Raw genomic sequence first — 19,778 nt, 5'->3', positions numbered from 1 at the left:
GCCAACTTTGCTCCAATGGAGCCTTGGCTGCAGGAGGGGAAGAGAGAGACAGAGAGGAAGAAGAGGGGAGGGGTGGAGAAGCAGATGGGCGCTTCTCCTGTGTGCCCTGGCGGGGAATCGAACACGGGACTCCTGCACGCCAGGCCGATGCTCTACCACTGAGCCAACCAGCCAGGGTCAACAAACACTTTTTGATTGTCCACAAAATGTCTGAGGCCAGGCTATCCCAGTTAGAGCTGGCTAGAGCACTGCTGCCAAATCGTCTGAGTCAATCTATGTATGGGTAAGTCCGCTAACTCTAGTCCAGGTCTATCCCTCTCACCCTGCAGTGCAGGTGGAGAGCTGAGTGGGGTCGGCCTGGACCAGAGGTCCAACTACTACTAGATATTGCCCAGAGTAAGAAGGCAAGTCAAAGTATGATTTTCAATACCTTTATTAGGAAATATCAAAAGTTGATGACAGTACCATACACAGTTTTACAAAGTTCAAGTGAAGGGGAGTATAGGGATGCCATCCATATGCACATTGAAACACTAGGGTATCCTGTCAAAGAGATAACCCTGTAAGTCCTGTCACCTGTTTAACAGTGGTCCACAACCAGGCTTTTCCCCATTTCTAATAGGTCACAGCACAATACTTTAAGTTACTTGAAAGGGTTTCAATACATTATAAATACTTGTTAAATATTTCTCCTTTTACGTTGCCATCATCTTTCCCTGAAAAAAGCTGAGCTGTTTATAGAGAGCACATTAGAGTCCCGTTCACGGCTGTTTGTATTACATTTTCACAAAGCTTGCTACAAAACATTGCAAGTTACATGTTACCATATTACACTTGGGAGAGAACCCATAAACATTGTTATTTTTTTTATTTAACATTTAACAAAAAGGGGGAATCACTCAACTTAGAAACAAAACACCACAGTCATTCAGTGGAACTGTTAAGTATGGGACACGCCTGCCAATTCCAGGGAGGTCCTCACAAGCGGCCAACAGCATGACCGAGAACAATTGGATGCAGGGACACCAACACAGAATGCAGAAAGGGATCTCCTTGGGGATGGTACGTCACGTTCTTTTGTTGGGGACATTGCATCAGAGGGGACTTACACTTTCAAAATAATCGGGGCTAGTAGGTCATTGGCACCCAACGGGAAAGAGCAACGGTGTGGTGTGCTTGTGCTGGGTTGTCGAAAAGTAGATTTCTGAAGAGATTGTCCAGCAACATCAGAAGAGTCACCTTCAGAGGAAGGACTCCTTGTTCACCCACATGAGGCTGCGTGTCTCATTGGGCTTGCATTCATACTCAATGACTGAGAAGGGGCTTCCCCACTGACAGTGATCTCGCTTGTGGTAATTGTAGAACTTGACTTGCCACACCGTCTCGAAGGTCCCAATGTCATTGAACTGAGGGAAGAGAAATATGTCCCATAAAAACCTCATTCTGCCCTGAGCAATAGACAAGAGCTAACATTGGTGAGGTCTTGCATCACCAATGGGTTGGCAAAGCTTAGATCTTTACTTGAATGAACTATCTTCCTTTATTATGGGGGATATTTTCCTGAAAAGTTGTCTGTAAACCATTTTTCTTCTATAAGATCTTATTCCCATTGTACAAGCAGCATTTACTTTCATTTTGTCTTTAATAAAAATAACTTCCCAGGCCCTGGCCGGTTGGCTCAGCGGTGGAGCGTCGGCCTGGCGTGCGGGGGACCCGGGTTCGATTCCCGGCCAGGGCACATGGGAGAAGCGCCCATTTGCTTCTCCCCCTCCCCCTCCTTCCTCTCTGTCTCTCTCTTCCCCTCCTGCTGCCAAGGCTCCATTGGAGCAAAGATGGCCCGGGCACTGGGGATGGCTCCTTGGCCTCTGCCCCAGGCGCTAGAGTGGCTCTGGTCGTGGCAGAACGACGCCCCAGAGGGGCAGAGCATCGCCCTCTGGTGGGCAGAGCGTCGCCCCTGGTGGGCGTGCCGGGTGGATCCCGGTCGGGCGCATGCGGGAGTCTGTCTGACTGTCTCTCCCCGTTTCCAGCTTCAGAAAAAATACAAAAAAAAAAAAAAAATAACAACTTCCCAGCCCTGGCCACTTGGCTCAATGGTAGAGCGTCAGCCCAGCGTGTAGAAGTCCCAGGTTCGATTCCTGGTCAGGGCACACAGGAGAAGCTCCCATCTGCTTCTCCACCCTTCCCCCTCTCCTTCCTCTCTATCTCTCTCTTCCCCTCCTGCAGCCAAAGCTCTATTGGAACAAAGTTGGCCCGGGTGCTGAGGACGTCTCCATGGCCTCCACCTCAGGCACTAGAATGGTTCCAGCCACCAGGGAGCAATGCCCCTGATGGGCAAAGCATTGCCCCCTGGTGGGCATGCAGGGTGGATCCTGGTTGGAGTCTGACTGCCACCCCATTTCTAACTTCGGGAAAAAACAAAAAACAAAAACAAAAACACTTCCCAAATATACCTGTTTTGTAAATTTGATTTCTGGGAATCATTCTTAGAGTTTCAGAATTTTAGAGTTTGCTACAGAAACAAAGATTGGGAAGAGAAGATGAAATAATGTTTAATAGTTGTCTTTTGGTTTCTATTTCAAAAGACAGCTGTACAAAGTAACATAAGCACACATAAGATAAGACTGTCCTTCTATCATCAATTTTAATTCCAGGAAACACAATTTTTTCAAAAGCATTTGTTTGTTAAGACCCTATTTTAACTTTCAACTACTACTGAATGTTTATAAGTCAAGATCCATGCCCATGAATCAAGCTTTCATTACACCTTATCTAAAACCATATTTGAGTGCCTTGCACATATAAAGATTTGTATAAGTTATGATTGTTCTTCTCAAGAAGTTTGCATTTTATTTCCAGAAGGTAGGCCCTACAAATCACTGCACAGAATTCTCCTGAATCACAGGCATACAATTCTCATGTAGCTGAGAAGAGAGCACAGAATACCCTACAGGCTACTGGGCAGGTGCTCAAGTGGCCTGTGGGGTAGCCTGACCCTGCTACCACCTCCTGGAGCTATTTAGGGGACCTGGCATTAAAGAGTATGATGCCTGTCGTTATTTTCTCCTCTGACCCTCCCTTGTCATGGAAGGGGACAGGGACTGACTTGGCAGGATTCTTAGACTTGTCAGGAGCCAGAAGACATAAAGGGGGAGGGCAGTGAGAAGTAGAAGCCTTATGCTTGTGTCTGCTACAGGAGGAGGGTGATCAGGTGCTTCCTAGATAGCTTCCAAGATACTCTCAAAATTATATCCTGCACCATTGCCTCACTGTGCTAATTTGATGCCCAAAACAAGATTTGGCTTTCTTTTGGGAAATTTGCTTACTTGAAAGAGTGAGTGAGTGATGTACCTAGAACCCACAAATCTATTCCCAGATAAGAAAATGAACTATCTCTGCTTCGAGAGTGATGGCTTAAAGACCTGTACGAGTTTACAGCAGCTCTAGCCCCAGACTGGGTCAGCCCAAAAGTTTCATCACTCGATTAATGATGGGCAAGATTTGCTATAAAATGGCATTTTACTCAACAATAAAAAGGAACATACTGATTCAGGCAGCAACAAGCCTGGATCTGGATCTCAAAAGCATGCTGAGCAAAAGAATCCAGACCCCAAAGAATACAAACTGTATGATTCTATTTATGTAAAACTCATATATATGTGTATATATCCTCTGTAGTGAAACGATATAATCTATGCTGACAGGGAACATCTGTGGTTATCCAGGCCTGGGATGGGAGAAAGGGATGATGATTGATGAAAATGTGCAAGAGGGAACTTTTTGGGGTGATGAAAATGTTTGATTGGGGTGGTGGTTATAGGAGTACATGTATATGTTTGTCAAAACTCACTAATCAGTGTGCTTAACATGGTTATATTTATTATATGTAAACTCTACCTCAAAGTTGATTAAAAATAGAACTATTGCTTTTTAGTGAGCTACAAAGACACAACTATTCCAAATACTGTTAATGGGAACTGAATTATATAGCCTGTTGGAAATATAAATATAATTTGTATAAAGTTAAAAGTGTAAATATACTTGGGTTCAGCAATTCCACTTATAACTTTTTTACAGAATATTACAGTGTTAAAAAAATCAGTGTTTATAGTAGTAAAAAACTGAACACCAAATGCCCATCTTTAAGACATTGGCATATTTATAAATATGCCATAATTATATTTTTATATTTATAAATATATAAGCTTTTTCTAATGTTCTATATTGTTACCTGAACAAAGCAGAGTACCAATAAAAATGTCTAGTATTAATTCAATTACAATTATAAATGTTAATACTGGAAATGCTGATGCAATACGTTTTATTTTCTTGTATGTACTTATTTGTATTTTCAAAATTTAATAATTGATTTTTACTTTTATAATCAGAAAAAACGTTAAGTTAAACTGTTAAGTATTTACAAGTACTACCAAATAGTTATCATTCTTAATATAAAAGATTATATGAATTAATTAGTAAGAATTACTAAGGACATTTGGACAAAACTAGAACACAAGTCATTAAAAATAAAAAATGGCTGATATCTGAAGATACTCAAATGTACTAGGATTAGTAATTAAAGCAATATACTTGTACAGAGATGTTATTTACCTATCAACTTAGCAAAAATTTCTAAATATCAGAAGCTAAGCATCCAGCTATAGGAAAATATTAAGAAAATGGTGAGCTGTCTATGGATTAATACAGAGTGGGGCAAAAGTATATTTAACAGTTGTGAGTACACAAATCAGAATTTATTCTTGTATTATTATTTATTAATTATTGTATTATTTTCCATATGAACAACTGTAAACCTACTTTGACTCCCTGCCCACATATAACCATTAAATAGAAATTTAGGATTTTTAATGATGAGAGAAAATGATTAGAACAATGCCCAAAGGAAAAAGATGGATGAAAACAGTTTATTACAGTATGAGCTCAAATATATAAAATAAGATGCATGGGGAAAAAACGAAAAATACTAATAGAACTTCTAAGTAAAGAAATTGAGTGTTTTTCTATCTTTTCGACTTGACTTTTTATTTGCAATATATTGTTACTTTCATAATGAAAAAGAATATTTTAAATGGTGAAATGGATTTATCATCCCTGAAAAATTAACATATAATATATATTCCTCAAATCCTAGAGATTTTATAAATTCAATTAAGGATACATATATGCTAATGAAAATAATAAAAGTTGTATACAATAGGGTAATAGTAATAAGAATGAAAGAAAATTTCATTTTATAAATCGCCAAGACTTTTAAAGAGGGTTTAGTGTTATTATTATTGACCAGCGTAGGTCATACACATTTTAAGTGCAATTGAATTAAATTAAATTATAAAAATATTTTACAAACACTAGCTAATCTTCTGAGGGAAGCAGCTTGAAACCATGCTAGGTAAGTGGAAGGAACAATGCTAAGCCCCTTTAAAAATAAATTGAGAAATGTTGGTTGTAAAAACAAAAAACAAACTAAGATGATTTTAACCACAGCTAAGAAAAAACTTACATCTGAATAACCTTAAAACTAAGAAAGTCTCCATCTAAGAGTTCTCAGTAACAGAAGAGACCAAAATAGAAACCTCCTGACAGCAGTAATTATGGCTAAAGATACAGCATATGAGGTGCTTCATATTTCAGTTTTGTTCTCCTTTATTAATGTGGAATCCAAGGTCGTCATGGAGTGAACTTAATTGGTGCTAACTATGCATATATTTTCCTCTTTACCATGCGTTAGTTGTTTTAACTTCCCATTAGCATCTTCCTTCCTACTCTTTCTTTGGAAGTCTATTTTTTGGGCATCTCATTACCTAGCTCAGAATTTCTTCCCTGGCTAAAAACAGATGGTGTCTTGAAAGCTGACATCTCCTTGAAGAACAGAAGCAATTACATAGGCTCCCTATTCCCTTCCAACCCATCTGTGCCTTCCAAGGAACATGTGCCAGGCAGGCTCTCTGGGTGATGCAGTTTCTACACAGGTACAATTCTGTACATTTGTATAGTACTCTTTATTCTATACAACACTTTCAAGTATGCCATTCTACATTCATCTTATGATTGATTTTAACATCTCCACTTTACAGATGTGAGAACTCAGATCTAAAGAGGTTGAGTGACTTGAGCTTAGTTTAGGCCAGGCGGCCAGCTAACGATAGGAGTAGGTCAAGAACCTAGGTTTCCTAATTCTTACTCAGGAACTGTCATCACTGCACCAAACTGTTTATATAAGCAAAAAAAAAAAAAAAAAGCTGCGAGTTGATGATCAGTGTTTTCTTTTTTCTCTTTGAGTGAGGACATAGATGGATGATTACATGTTGAATGCTTTAGGATACTACTATAGACTAGATCAGTGTTCTCAAAGTATGCTTCAGGGCACACTGGTGCGCCCTAGATTTCCAGGTGCACCCTATGGTGTTCCAGAAAAATATGTGCCTGTTGGGGACCAAAAAACCAACAGGGTTTTTGGAGTACATATAGATTTTTAGGAGATAGAGGTGTGGGGAATTGGCTGTAAACTGACAGTCTGCCCAACCCCCCACCTCACTTACCTGATTAGGTTGCAAAAGGCTGTTAAGCTGTGGTGCTGGATTGTTTACACTACCCCCCCTCTGTTCCCCAGAAAGACTGGAGGCAAGTTTCTTCTATCCTTTGTTTGGTGTAAAGTTAAAATGATAGGTATAGTGGGGGTTTTGGATTGATGATTAAACATAAGGAATTATTTCTTGAAGCCTTTTGGATTTCTATAAAAGAAGAATATGTGGCAATATCTAAAAAAGCTTTGAACATTTTACTACAATTTTCAACATCCTATTTATGTGAATTAGGATTTTCTACCCTCACACAATTAAGAATAAAAAGAGAGGAATTCTGCAATGTATTGACAAGGAAATGAGAGTTTGCCTTTCAAATATATGCCCAAACATTGAAGAAATCGCTAGGACACATCAGGCTCATGTTTCTTCCGAGATCACATGAGATCGGGCACGTTCAGGGTGGTATGGCGGATGAATCATTTTTGTTTTTTTTTTTTTTTTTTTTCTTTTTTTTTTTTTTTTTTTTTCATTTTTCTGAAGCTGGAAGCGGGGATAGACAGTCAGACAGACTCCCGCATGCGCCCGGCACGCCCACCAGGGGCGGTGCTCTGCCCCCCAGGGGGCGATGCTCTGCCCATCCTGGGCGTCGCCATATTGCGACCAGAGCCACTCTAGCGCCTGAGGCAGAGGCCACAGAGCCATGCCCAGCGCCCGGGCCATCTTTGCTCCAATGGAGCCTTGGCTGCGGGAGGGGAAGAGAGAGACAGAGAGGAAAGCGCGGCGGAGGGGTGGAGAAGCAAATGGGCGCTTCTCCTATGTGCCCTGGCCGGGAATCGAACCCGGGTCCTCCGCACGCTAGGCCGACGCTCTACCGCTGAGCCAACCGGCCAGGGCAAGACTCATGTTTCTTATAAACACAAGAATGAAAAAATTTAACACATTCGTGCCGGGACCTGCCGAATTTACTAAATCTTACTAAGAATGTATCTATATATATAAAAAGATAACGTTTTTGTTGTTTTCTAACATTTTTTAATCCCTCTTTTTACGAATTCTAAAAAGTATAACAAAAAATGTAACCTAAAAATGTTTTTTAATGTCAGAATAAATTTAATTTTGTCATATTTATTTCATTTAATTACCATAAAGGTGCACTTAGACTTTATATTTTTTCTTTAATATTTTACTTATTATAACATATTTCTCAGAAATTTGTATATAGTGCGCCTACAGTTATTTGCAGGATTTTAAATGCGCCCCAACTTCAAAAAGTTTGAGAATCACTGGACTAGATGTTTGAATTCCTCCAACATTCAAGCCTAAATCCTCAATGTGATGGTATTTGGAGGTGGGGTCTTTCAGAGGTCATGAGGGTGGAGCCCTCATGAATAGGATTAAGCTCCCTCTCTGCTCTCCTTCATGTGAGGACACAGCAGGAAAGCTGCCTTCTGTGAACCTAAAGAGTGCTCTCACTGGATGCCAGATCTGTTGGCACCTTCTTTTTTTCTTTTCTTTTTTTTTTTTTTTTTTTTGTATTTTTCTGAAGTTGGAAACGGGGAGGCAGTCAGACATACTCCCGCATGCGCTCGACCGGGATCCATCCGGCATGCCCACCAGGGGGCGATGCTCTGCCCATCTGGGGCATTGCTCTGTTGCAACCAGAGCCATTTTAGCGCCTGAGGCCGAGGCCATAGAGCCATCCTCAGCACCCAGGTCAACTTTGCTCCAATGGAGCCTTGGCTGCGGGAGGGGAAGAGAGAGACAGAGAGGAAGGAGAGGGGGAGGGGTGGAGAAGCAGATGGGTGCTTCTCCTGTGTGCCCTGGACGGGAATCGAACCCAGGACTCCTGCATGCCAGGCTGACGCTCTACCATTGAGCCAACCGGCCAGGGCCTGGCACCTTGATCTTAGACTTCCAGCCTCCAGAACTGTGAGAAATAAATGTCTGTTGTTTAAGCCACCCAGTCAACTATATTCTGAAACTGACATTCTATTACATACCTGGACATTTGCTATAGTATCCTTACAAGTAGCAAGCTTTGATGCATTTTTATTTCATAACTAATATGAAAGAGAACCCATCAGATTCCAAAGAGAGAAGATGCATCTGTTGTCCCTGGTAATAAATGAGTAATCTGAAGAGCTTGCCTAAAACAATTTCTGTGGTCTTACTACCAGTTGTCCTAGAATCACCAGATTATTTTCCACGTTCACCATGTCACCCACCTCCACTGGAGACATGTGAAATTCACCAAGAATAAGGTCATTCAGATATACATTGACTTGGGAGCACAGAGCAAGTTTATTGTATTAATAAAAATATGATATTACTTTATTACTAAACAAACTCAGTATAAATAAGCATCTGTGAGTTTTAGTGTGGTGTGAGCTTTAAATTCCTACTGAATTCCAAGTCCCTCTATTCCTGTAATACTTCAAGTGTTATTAGTAAATACATGTTTTTCATTTCTCTTAGCTGAGTCAATAGGACTAAAAATCTTATAAAGTGTGTTTCACTTTATAAGAAACTGTTTGGAACGCTAAGATTGCTGGTTCGAAACCCTGGGCTTGCCTGGTTAAGGCACATATGAGAGTTGATGCTTCCTGCTCCTCCCTCCCTTCTCTCTCTCTCTCTTCTCTCTAAAATGAATAAATTAAAATCTTTAAAATGTAAAAAAAACAAACTGTTGAACTTTTTCTAAGTGATGATGCCATTTTATGTTCCTACCAGCAAAAAGGAGAGTTTCAGTTGCTCTACATGCTCTCCAACAGTTAGCATAGCTTTTAGTTTTAGCCAGTCTAGTGGTAAGAAAACAGGAAGGCAATAAAGAGCACAAGTCAATATAATAGCAAAGGAAAAACTCAAAGAAAATCTATAAGGAAAAAGTGTAAAGAAAAATCAATAAAACTACAATCTGTTTTTTTAAATGCCTTTAAAATTGAAAACCTCCTAGCAAAACTGAGCAAGAAAAAGAAAACAAATTAACCAAATTAGAAATAAAAGAGACTCCATCACTATATATCCTACAGACCTTAAATTAAGAACAACCTTATACCGATACATTTAGAAAAGGACAAATAGGAAGATACCAACTATCAGTAACCTTCTATGTACTAAAGACATTGAATTTGTCATTAAAAATCTTCCCAGATCGTTCCCGGGTTTCGGAAAAAAAAAAAAAAAAATTCCTAGAAAGAAAATTTCAGGCCTAAGTGGTACCATTGATAAATTCAGACATTAAAGGAAAAAAAAATACATAATTTTTTTAAGACAACAGACGAAGAAACTCTTTTCAATTCATTTTATGGAGCCAATGTTATCCTAATACCGAAACCTGACAAAGATATCACAAGTAAAGGAAAATTACAGATAAAAATTCCTCATTGCTTATGCATAAAATTTGCTTATAATTTTCACTTGCTTGAGATATTAATAAATAAAATCCAGCAATATATAATAACGATATTACATCAAGATCAAGAGAGATTTATCCTTAGAACTCAAGGATGGTTTGATATTTGAAAACCCATGTAATTCATCTTATGAACAATATAAAAGAGAAAAACCAGCCCTGGCCGGTTGGCTCAGTGGTAGAGCATAAGCCTGGTGTGCAGGAGTCCTGGGTTCGATTCCTGGCCAGGGCACACAGGAGAAGCGCCCATCTGCTTCTCCACCCCTCCCCCTCTCCTTCCTCTGTGTCTCTCTCTTCCCCTCCCGCAGCCAAGGCTCCACTGGAGCAAAGTTTGCCCGGGCGCTGAGGATGGCTCTGTGGCCTTTGCCTCGGGCGTTAGAATGGCTCTGATTGCGGCAGAGCGATGCCCCAAGATGGGCAGAGCATCGCCCCCCTGGTGGGCCTGCCAGGTGGATCCCAGTCGGGCTCATGCGGGAGTCTGTCTGACTGCTTCCCCGTTTCCAGCTTTGGAAAAATACAAAAAAAAAAAAAAAAAAGGGAGAAAAACCATATAATCACATCAATACCTGCAGAAAGAGTATTTGGCAATTGGAACTTCAGTCATGATAAAAACCCTCAGCGAACTAGAAATAGAATGAAAGTTTTTCAATCTGTTTGAAGGACAGAGATTAAAAAAAAGAAACCCTATAGTTAACGTCACCCTTAAGGGTAAGAGACTCAGTCCTTTCCTTGTAGTGTCAAAGAAAAAATAAAATAAAAAGGCAAGGTTATGAGCTCCTACTACTCCTGCTCAGCACTGTATTGGGGGTCCTAGCCTCCAGCCTAAGGCAAGAGGGGGAAAAAGGTAAATAAAGCTGTCTCTATTCACAGATGTTCATCTGTCTTGGAGAAAATATTAAGCAAGCTAATAAAAAGCTACGAGGATTAATGTGACTTTAGAAAGCTTGCAGAATACAGTGCCAATGTATACAAACGACTACATTTTGCAGAGAAAATACTAGCACTGAACAATTGTTATTTTTTAATATTTCGCCAATTGTGTAGGCGACAATTTGCACTGCACTTTTTTTTTGTTTTGAATAATAGTCAATAAGCCATTTTCATGTATTTATTGATGATTCGCATTCCTTTTGTGAAGTGCCTATTTAGGTTTTTGAATTATTTTTCTATTTCCCACATCCTATGGCTATCTTTTTTTTTTATAGGTTTCTAAGAATTCTTTGTCTATTAATTTTAGAGATCTTGCCAAATGACTAAACAGAGCTGACGTAAGGAACAACTTTTATATTTGTGAGTGCATGCACATTCCGTCCACACACACAGCCTTGTGACCAGCTCAACAATGCCCGGCTTATTCCTTTCAACTCCCATTGTCTCTCACAGAAGAGGGACTATTATAATGATTTGTGCGGACAGAATCTCCACCTGGATGCTCTCCTTGGAAGAAGTGGGGAATTAATCCGTTAAAATACAAGTCAACATTGCTCTTTGAAGTGGGGGTTCAGAGCTTTTGGAGCTGGGCATCACTTTATTAACTTCCAGGACCAGAGCCTGTGGAATGATCTGAATACAGAGATGACTGCCATTAATCTAAGTCAGACGGCATTAAATTATTTCCTGACTTGAGCTTTAGTGGGTTGTCAAGGGCTGTGGAAAGTTACTGATGGGAGCAGCAGTCTGCATTCCCGGTCACAAATCAAGGCGACACAGTTTAGGCGACCATCCATATTTCAAATAATGTTTACACCAATTGTCGTTTGCCTTTTTATCTTTTTTTTTTTTTTTTTTTTTTTTATTTTTCTGAAGCTGGAAACGGGGAGAGACAGTCAGACAGACTCCCGCATGCGCCCGACCGGGATCCACCCGGCACACCCACCAGGGGCGACGCTCTGCCCACCAGGGGTGTCGCTCTGCCACGACCAGAGCCACTCTAGCGCCTGGGGCAGAGGCCAAGGAACCATCCCCAGCGCCCAGGCCATCTTTGCTCCAATGGAGCCTCGGCTGCGGGAGGGGAAGAGAGAGACAGAGAGGAAGGAGGGGAGAGGGGGTGGAGAAGCAAATGGGCGCTTTTTCCTATGTGCCCTGACCGGGAATCAACCCGGGTCCCCCGCACACCAGGCCGACGCTCTACCGCTGGGCCAACCGGCCAGGGCCTCGTTTGCCTTTTTAATTTAAATCACCTTTTAATGAAAATTTAATTTAACTTTATAATGTCTGACAAAAATTTTACCTTGTGTGTAATCAAAATTTTTAATTTTTACCTTTGGATTTTTTACATTTCTTTTAGGTTTAGATTAATGCTTTTTATTCCAAATTTTTTTAACAGTTGGCTTTTTTACAGCTAATACCTTGATCCATCTGAAATATATTTTGGAGTATGCTATCATATCATGAAAGAACAACAGTAACGTCTCTCCCAGTTATCCCATCATCATTTACCCAGTGATTTAAAAATCAAAAACAAAGAAACAAACAAAAGAAAACAACTATGTATTTTAAAGTAACTTTGGACTCCTAAGAAATTGCTCTGGTATACAGTTAATTTAGCTTCCCTTGCTTGATTCACCAACTTACTTGGATTTACTGGGACATCTCAGGACTTCCTTGTTACCTATGAAAGTATGGTTGTTTCTCTAATTTATAATACTTGAGCTTCAAACATTGGTGACAAAAGTCACAAAATAGGGTAAAAGGGTATGTAAGGCTTTCATTATTAGGATGAAATTTGAACTTAATATCAGAGTTGCTGACTTGATCAGGAAATATCTAATTTCAATTGTTTTTCTTAGACAAACTCTATTACAGAGAAGGTACAGACTCACGGGCCAATGCTCAAATCAAAAGTTGTGCGAGCATAGTTGGAACAATCAGCTTTCAAGCACCTGCTTCTTCTAGATGTGGAAATTGTATATAATAACCTGGGCTCTACAGCTGGAACTCAAAATTCATGAGTTACAGCATAGAGAATGCAGACCCTTTCCCCTACAACTTACCCCCAAAGCATCTAGTAACTTAAAGGCTCTTCAACCTTTCAGTGTATACCTACACTGGCAATTCAGATTTATGGTAATTCATACAATCCTTCTTTTCCTAAGTCTGAATCATTCTCACATTTAAAACAACAACAACAACAACAACAAACAAACAAACAAACAAAAAACCTATCGCCTAGCTGGGTAATTCAGTTAGAGCACTGTCCTGGTATGCCAAAGTTGCAGGTTCGATCCCTAGTCAGAGCACATACAAGAATCAACCACTGAATGCATAAATAAGTGGAACAACAAATCAATGTTTCTCTCGCCCATTTCTTTTTCTTTCTCTCTTAAAAAAAAACCCCAAAAACCTGTACATCAGTCATTCAAAATAGTGTAGAAATTCTCACTTTACAGATCCAATTAAAAAGTTTTTAATTAAGTCCTTTCTAACTGCTTGAGTTAATCTTCTTCCATTTTGCTCTGTTTATACCTGTAGCAAAAGAAGTCCTTCTGGTCCTTATAAGACCAGAGACTGAGGAGGGGGTAAAAGCTTCAGGAGGTAAATGGACGAAGTTATGCTCTGGTCCCCAGTTCATACTGGCAATGGAGAGAAGGTGGGGAGGCCTCTTCTGCTCTGTGAGCACTCGAAAGGGAAAGGACAGCCTCATTTATGGTGGCTTCCTCTGCACTTGACCCAGTGCTCAGTACAAGTTCAGTGAAAAAATGAACAACTTTAAGTTAGCTCACTGGCCTTCTGGGATCTCATTAAAATTCTGATAACCTTGGTATTTGCAGTTCTGCTTCAAGCTAACATTTCCTTTCAACTCTGATTTCATATTTCTTGACATTACTAGTGCTTCTTTGATAAAAAATTTATTTTTATCCAACCACCCTTTCTTAGCGATGTGATTTGAAAATATTTTCCTAGAGGTCTAAACATACATTTTAAAACTCTAAAAATGCATGGTTTTGTCAGAAAAACAACTAAAATGGACTCAGCAAAGCCCCCTAAAGCAAATTATAGCCCACATAAAAAGCTAAAGATATTCTTTCCAAATATTTTTATTTTGGATCATGACTTTTATGGAGAAATGGTCAGACTTTCAAGTAATAGCTGAGTCCTATGTTATGAAAATTGTTTCAGAAAATGAACTATGAAAATGTTCCCAATTCATTTTATAAAGCTATTAAACATGACAACAAAACCTAGTCTGCAAAAGCCTTCTACTTGTTCTTCACCTCTCCATGTAGCTTCCATTTTACACATTGTCAGTGGCCTGATTTTTAACAATGGAAAAATCTCATCACATTATAAGGAACTAGAACTCCTATACTGAAAGGATTTTAAAAAGCGGAGTAATGGTGGAGTGGAGTTGTTGGGTGAACCTTACACATATAATTATAAAATCTGAAAAAATATGAACAAAAACCAAAACTTTAAAATAATGACTAAAAGCAGGACAGAACCAGAGGAGAGCTAATTTGGAAGACTTCAACTGCAACAGTTAAGAATCGCTTTTGTTTGTTTGTTTGTTGTTGTTTTGCCTGAGGACACGCCATCCCCTGGGTCTGGCAGAAGAAAATGACAGCTTTACCTACTACAAATGGCAGAAGACAGTGTTCAGGACTGGGTGAGTAGGGGAAATATTCCAGGAAAACATTCTGGAAGCAAGAGGGCTGCAGATGTGATGAGATTCAAAATCTAACTATAACTCTGCCATAATTCCTGGCTAGTCTAATGTATGGGCTGGTGGGAGGGAGACATCCTAGGGAACCTATTGAAAAAGTAGACAAACCATTAAAGAGGCAGTTCTTAAAAGAGAAAATTATGCTGAATAGCTGAGTAAGATTTGTAAGTTCAATGCCTTTTTTTTTTTTTTTTTTGATTGAGTGCATTCCCAGACCTGAGAATTTAGAGCCTTACTGGCTTGAAATGTCAAGGCAAAGGGCTCAGAACTGGCAGGACAACTGAGAATTTAGGGGGACCTCAGGGTGGATATATGCCAAAACCTTAGCATAAACCATTTAATTTCTATGTTGACTGCTAAACTCCATTAGGACAAGGGACCAGCCTAGAAAAGTAGCAACTGGAAGTTGAAAAAATGAAGTAGACATATCAGTGGCTACACGCTGCTGGCAAGACAGAGTTTGTAAAAGAATAAATGGATCAATGGAATAGATTAGAAAGTGTAAAAAGAATCTGAAAATTTTTCCCACATAAAAAATTACTCTGCTTGACTGTTGGTGGAGCAGTGGATAGAGTGTCAACCTGGGTCTCTTGAGGATCCAGGTTCAAAACCCCGAGGTTGCCAGCCTGAGTGCGGGCTCATCCCGCTTGAGCACAGCCTCACCAACTTGAACTAGGGGTCACCAGCTTGAGTGCAGGACCATCAAAATGATCCCATGGTCACTGGCTTGAAGCCCAAGGTCACTGGCTTGAAGCCCAAGGTTGCTGGCTTGAGTAAGGATCACTGGCTCAGCCGGAGTCCCCAGTCAAAGCATGTATAAGAAGCAATCAATGAACAACTACATGTGACACAACTATGAGTTGATGCTTCTCATCTGTCTGCCCTCTTGTCTCTCTCTCTCTCTCTTGCAAAAAGAAAAAATTACTATGAAACTGACCTTTGGAGAAATATGGATTATTTATTAATTATATTGGGACATTATGGACAAATAGATTCTAATATGGAACCATGAATTTAAATAATATTCCCTAATTTCATAATATTTCATTTTAAACATTTTCTTTCTTTTTCTTTTCTTTTTTTTTTTTTTACAGGGACAGAGAGAGAGTCAGAGAGAGGGATAGACAGAGATAGACAGACAGGAACGGAGAGATGAGAAGCATCAATCATTAGTTTTTCGTTGTGCATTGCAACACCTTAGTTGTTCATACATTGCTTTTTCATATGTGCCTTGACTGCGGGTCTTCAGCAGACTGAGTAACCCTTTGCTCGAGCCAGCAACCTTGGGTCCAAGCTGGTGAGCTTTTGCTCAAACCAGATGAGCCCATGCTCAAGCTGGCGACCTCAGGGTCTCGAACCTGGGTCCCCGGCATCCCAGTCCAATGCTCTATCCCTGAGCCACTGCCTGGTCAGGCTAAACATTTTCTTATAGGGATCTAATGATTGTTTTCTGCGGATTCCATTTGCCCACGCACCAAACCTTACACTAACCCCCCAAATAGACCTTACCGGCATGGTGATCTGGATGGGTTGTCGTTCTCCACTCTTGGTTGGGGCCACACCTTCTGTATCATATGTGCCCGTATAAACAATTCTGTCCCCTTCAGGCTCCTTTGACTTCAGTTCCAGGGGGACAACCACACCACCAATGGAAATGTTCCTGCAATGGACTTGAGTTGAGCACACATGGTAGAAATTAGCTTAGGTACCCTGTCCTGGTCTTGATCACAACCCTAAGCAGGAACCCTACAGGGTGTGATAAAGGAGACATTATGGTGTGATAGAAGGGTCTAAAAGTTCAGGAGGCTTGATTTCTCCAAATAACCAGTCTTATGACCTTAGAACAACTACTTAATCTCTCTGGACTAAGAGTATTCTCAACCAGAATAGTTGTACAGGCCAACTCAGACTCTATCAGTGGTCCTCCTCTTCGGTTTCTCATCTGTGGGCCTATTAAAAACCTACCTTTACTCAGCCTGACTCTCTAAACCCTAGAGATTAGAATTCAATTGGTCTGGGGTGTGGTTTGGTCATTGGTAAATTTATTTTAAGATTTCTAGGTGATTCTAATATTTATGTAAGGTTGAGAACCACTAACCCAGTTCTCTAATACTTTTTTTCTTTTCCAACCATCAAGGGTCCTATGAGCTGGGGTACTCTTCCTCAAGGAAGCCACACCACCAGAAAGTCTCACTGGCATCATTCTTAGCGTCACGGTAATGGTTCTCAAAGAGTGGTCCCTGAACTAGCAATAGCAGTATCACTTGCCAATCTACTAGAAAGCAAATTCTTCAGCTCCACTCCAGGGTGTGGCTCAGCCATCTGTGTTTTAACAAACCCTCTGGGTGATTCTGATTACACTCACACTGGGTGAAGGCATTGGAATCCCCTTGATAAAATTAAAGTGAAACTAGAAAAAAAATGTTCTTGTCATTAACACAAATTCATTTTTAGCTTAGCTTAAAAAATAGAGAACCACCCTGAAGAAAATGACATATAGAACAGGTAATTTGAGAGAAGAGGTTGCTTGTAAAGAAGGGAAGGAAAAAGCCTGGATCACATGGAGATGCACAGGACACTGGGGAATGTGAGGGCACCAGCTGGTGGAGCTGGGGGGGGGTGTGTGCACTGACAAACAGATGGACTGGGAGCACCAGAAACAACCCAGGTTTCATCCTAGGTCCTTGAATTTGGACCTTTCATCTAGAAGGCCAATACAAGTTTATTGAATTAATGACTACGGATGGACATTTAAGCTGTAAAACGTGTCTAGGAAGTTCAAAGCACTCCCTGTTCCTCCTCTCAACTCAGTATATGGTAGATAATAGAAATGCTGGTTATTTCCTCCTTCCACGTTAGACTTCACATCATGTTTAGGTGGAGGCTGAGAGGTAAGGGACTCCATCCCTGGATACTTCCCCATAAACTACTGCCCCCCCCCCCCCACTGACTTTAGCTTGAGGTCTCCTAGGTGCATTAACCTGTGGTAACAGGGAAAGACCTAATTTCTGCCACGAATAAATTAAGAAAAAAATTTTTTTGTTGTTATTGTAAAGATGTCGCTAATCCCAGGCACTGTCACCAGGCTGAACAGGCAAATCAGGAGAAAAAGAAAAACATCAAGCATGGAAAACTGTCCAACTAGGCCAAGCAGAGGAGGCCGCGCTCTGCCTTGTGATTGCTCCTCGGTCCTGGGGTCTGCGGCCGCCGAAGGACAGATGGAGGGGTGGGGAGCGTCCTCAGGGAGCTCCAAAAACCACCCACCCCCGCCTTTGCACTTCATTGCTCAGCCTTCCTCCCTCCTTCAGCCTCGTAGGCAGACCCGGGCGGGACGCCAGGACCTGGGAGAAGAGGACCGGGATTGCGGAAGGTGGGAACCCCATCGGAGAGCTGTTTCCATCCGCACCGCCCCGGTCGCCTGGGGCTCTGCGCGGCTGGCTGGACAGAAGGGATGGGAAACTCACGGGTAAACAACAAACAAACAAACAAAAATAACCGTGGATCCCTGGCTGCCTGGCTTCCAACACGATGGGTGAGGGAAGCCAGACCGAGGAAAGATAAGCGTACGGCAGAGGAAGGGACCAAGGTAAACAGGGAGCTGACTCCTGCCCCCCACCTCCGCGTCCCGCTGGGTGCGGCGCGAGCCGAGGGCCCAGGCGTCCCGGGGGCCTCGGTCCTCCGCGCGTACCCCAAGGTGGGGCCGGGCATCCGCGGCGCGCTCCCGCACTCACTCGACCTGCAGCGTGCTGGGCTTAATCTTCACCTCCACCTTGTAGGAGGAGCCGGTGAGCAGCTTGATGGTGCGGTTCTGGCCGAAGCGCTGCCCATCCACCTTGAAGAAGACCGGGCCATCATTGGGCTGGATGCGCAGAGCGATGGAGAGGCGCACCAGGCCGGGCAGGTCCCCCATGGCTGGGCGCGGAGCGGACGCGGCGGCTCCCGGGGGCGGAGGAGAGCGCGGGCTGGGCCGAGCGGCTGGAGCGCGGTGGGCGGAGAGGAAGCAAGGAGGCGGAGAGGAGGCTGCAGCTAGTAGCCCGCGCCGTCGCGGCGGTCCGCACGGGCTTTGGAGGAGCAGCTTCTGAAGCTGTGGCCTCTCGCCCCACTTGGCCAGGAAGCGCGCCGCAGGGACAGCTGCGGGGCCCAGCGCTCCCCCATCCCCCGCGCCCCGCGCTGCGCCCTCCGCGCACCCTTGGTCTGGCTCCTGCCCGCAGGCCGCAGGGAGATCAGCGCAGCGGGGGCGAGAGAGTTAATCCTGCTTACGCACCACAATCCCCTGCAGCAGGGGAAGAAGATGTTTAGGCTCCTAGAGCGGCGCGGTTTGGACGAAGGAGAGGATTGGGAGAGAGGGGCTTAGGTACTGAGGTTCAGCGACCCTACACCAAGAAGCGAGAACTCAGTATCTGGATGCCACCTCGGTCAGCAAGGGGATGTGGACACCATTGCTCGCGGATCGGGCTCCAGGCAGGCAGGAGGAAGTTGGGAGGCGAAAGGGAGACGGGAAATGGGGCAGGAAACCGCTAGCCAGTGATTTAAATTTCAGGAAATGGGAGTCTTTCCAAAGCTTAGGGGAAATGCCCAAGGGAAGGCGCAGTTCCTTCTAATATGGACTGGATTAGTAATATAAGCAAGAAAAATGTCTTGAAAAAGAAAGTAAGCAATATTCAAGAACCTACCCCTTCTTGTGGGTGCATGTTTTCATTATGCATATCCTTTTCTCAAGAATGACACGGTGTAATGAATCATACACATATATTTACAGATGTTGAGGAATGAGCTGTTAACCCTGTGAAAGGCCTATCTCTAAGGCATCGTTGGTGGATAACGGCCAGGAGGGATCCTCAATAAAAGATTAGCAGAGCACTTGGTCGGACACCGCAGAATTGCATATTAAGTTGACTAGAGAGCCTTCAAGGCATGAGTCGGTTCACACGCAGATCCTGATTTTGGAAGCAAGGAGAGACCAGGCGTGTTAGGGCTCTGTTGGGAATGGCTTCAGATGCGGAGAGTGAGCATCCGCTTCAGCACCACCTAGATGGATAGTACCAGAGCACTCTTGGGGGATGGAGAAGAGGGTGAGTGAGGATAGTGGGTGGGAACGGGTCTGTTTAGAAGTATTTGTTCATCCAGGTTGGTGCTGCTTTTCTCTAAATATAGGATCAAC

The 19,778-nt window shown here is 42.3% G+C and overlaps 2 protein-coding genes across 3 annotated transcripts in view; both read right to left on the bottom strand.

Annotated features, from left to right (window-relative positions):
* The window catches only part of C1D (C1D nuclear receptor corepressor), a 495,080-nt gene that overhangs the window by 251,512 nt on the left and 223,790 nt on the right, over positions 1-19,778 (bottom strand). The window lies entirely within an intron of this gene.
* CNRIP1 (cannabinoid receptor interacting protein 1) lies at positions 418-18,854 on the bottom strand. 2 transcript variants are annotated; one of them, XM_066378093.1, is made up of 3 exons: positions 18,349-18,854; positions 16,127-16,277; positions 418-1,406 (listed from the first exon to the last, which is right to left on the bottom strand). In XM_066378093.1, exons 1-3 carry the CDS (start codon positions 18,525-18,527, stop codon positions 1,242-1,244), a joined length of 495 nt encoding a protein of 164 aa, XP_066234190.1. In that variant the 5' UTR covers positions 18,528-18,854; the 3' UTR covers positions 418-1,241. The 2 variants fall into 2 exon arrangements, with proteins under 2 accessions (XP_066234190.1, XP_066234191.1); XM_066378094.1 differs by having other exon boundaries at positions 18,381-18,590.

This window comes from Saccopteryx leptura, chromosome 3 (assembly GCF_036850995.1).
Source record: "Saccopteryx leptura isolate mSacLep1 chromosome 3, mSacLep1_pri_phased_curated, whole genome shotgun sequence".
NCBI classification, from domain to species: Eukaryota; Metazoa; Chordata; class Mammalia; order Chiroptera; family Emballonuridae; genus Saccopteryx; species Saccopteryx leptura.
Note: the sequence above shows the minus strand (reverse complement) of the source record. Positions and strands in the feature narration are given on the sequence as shown.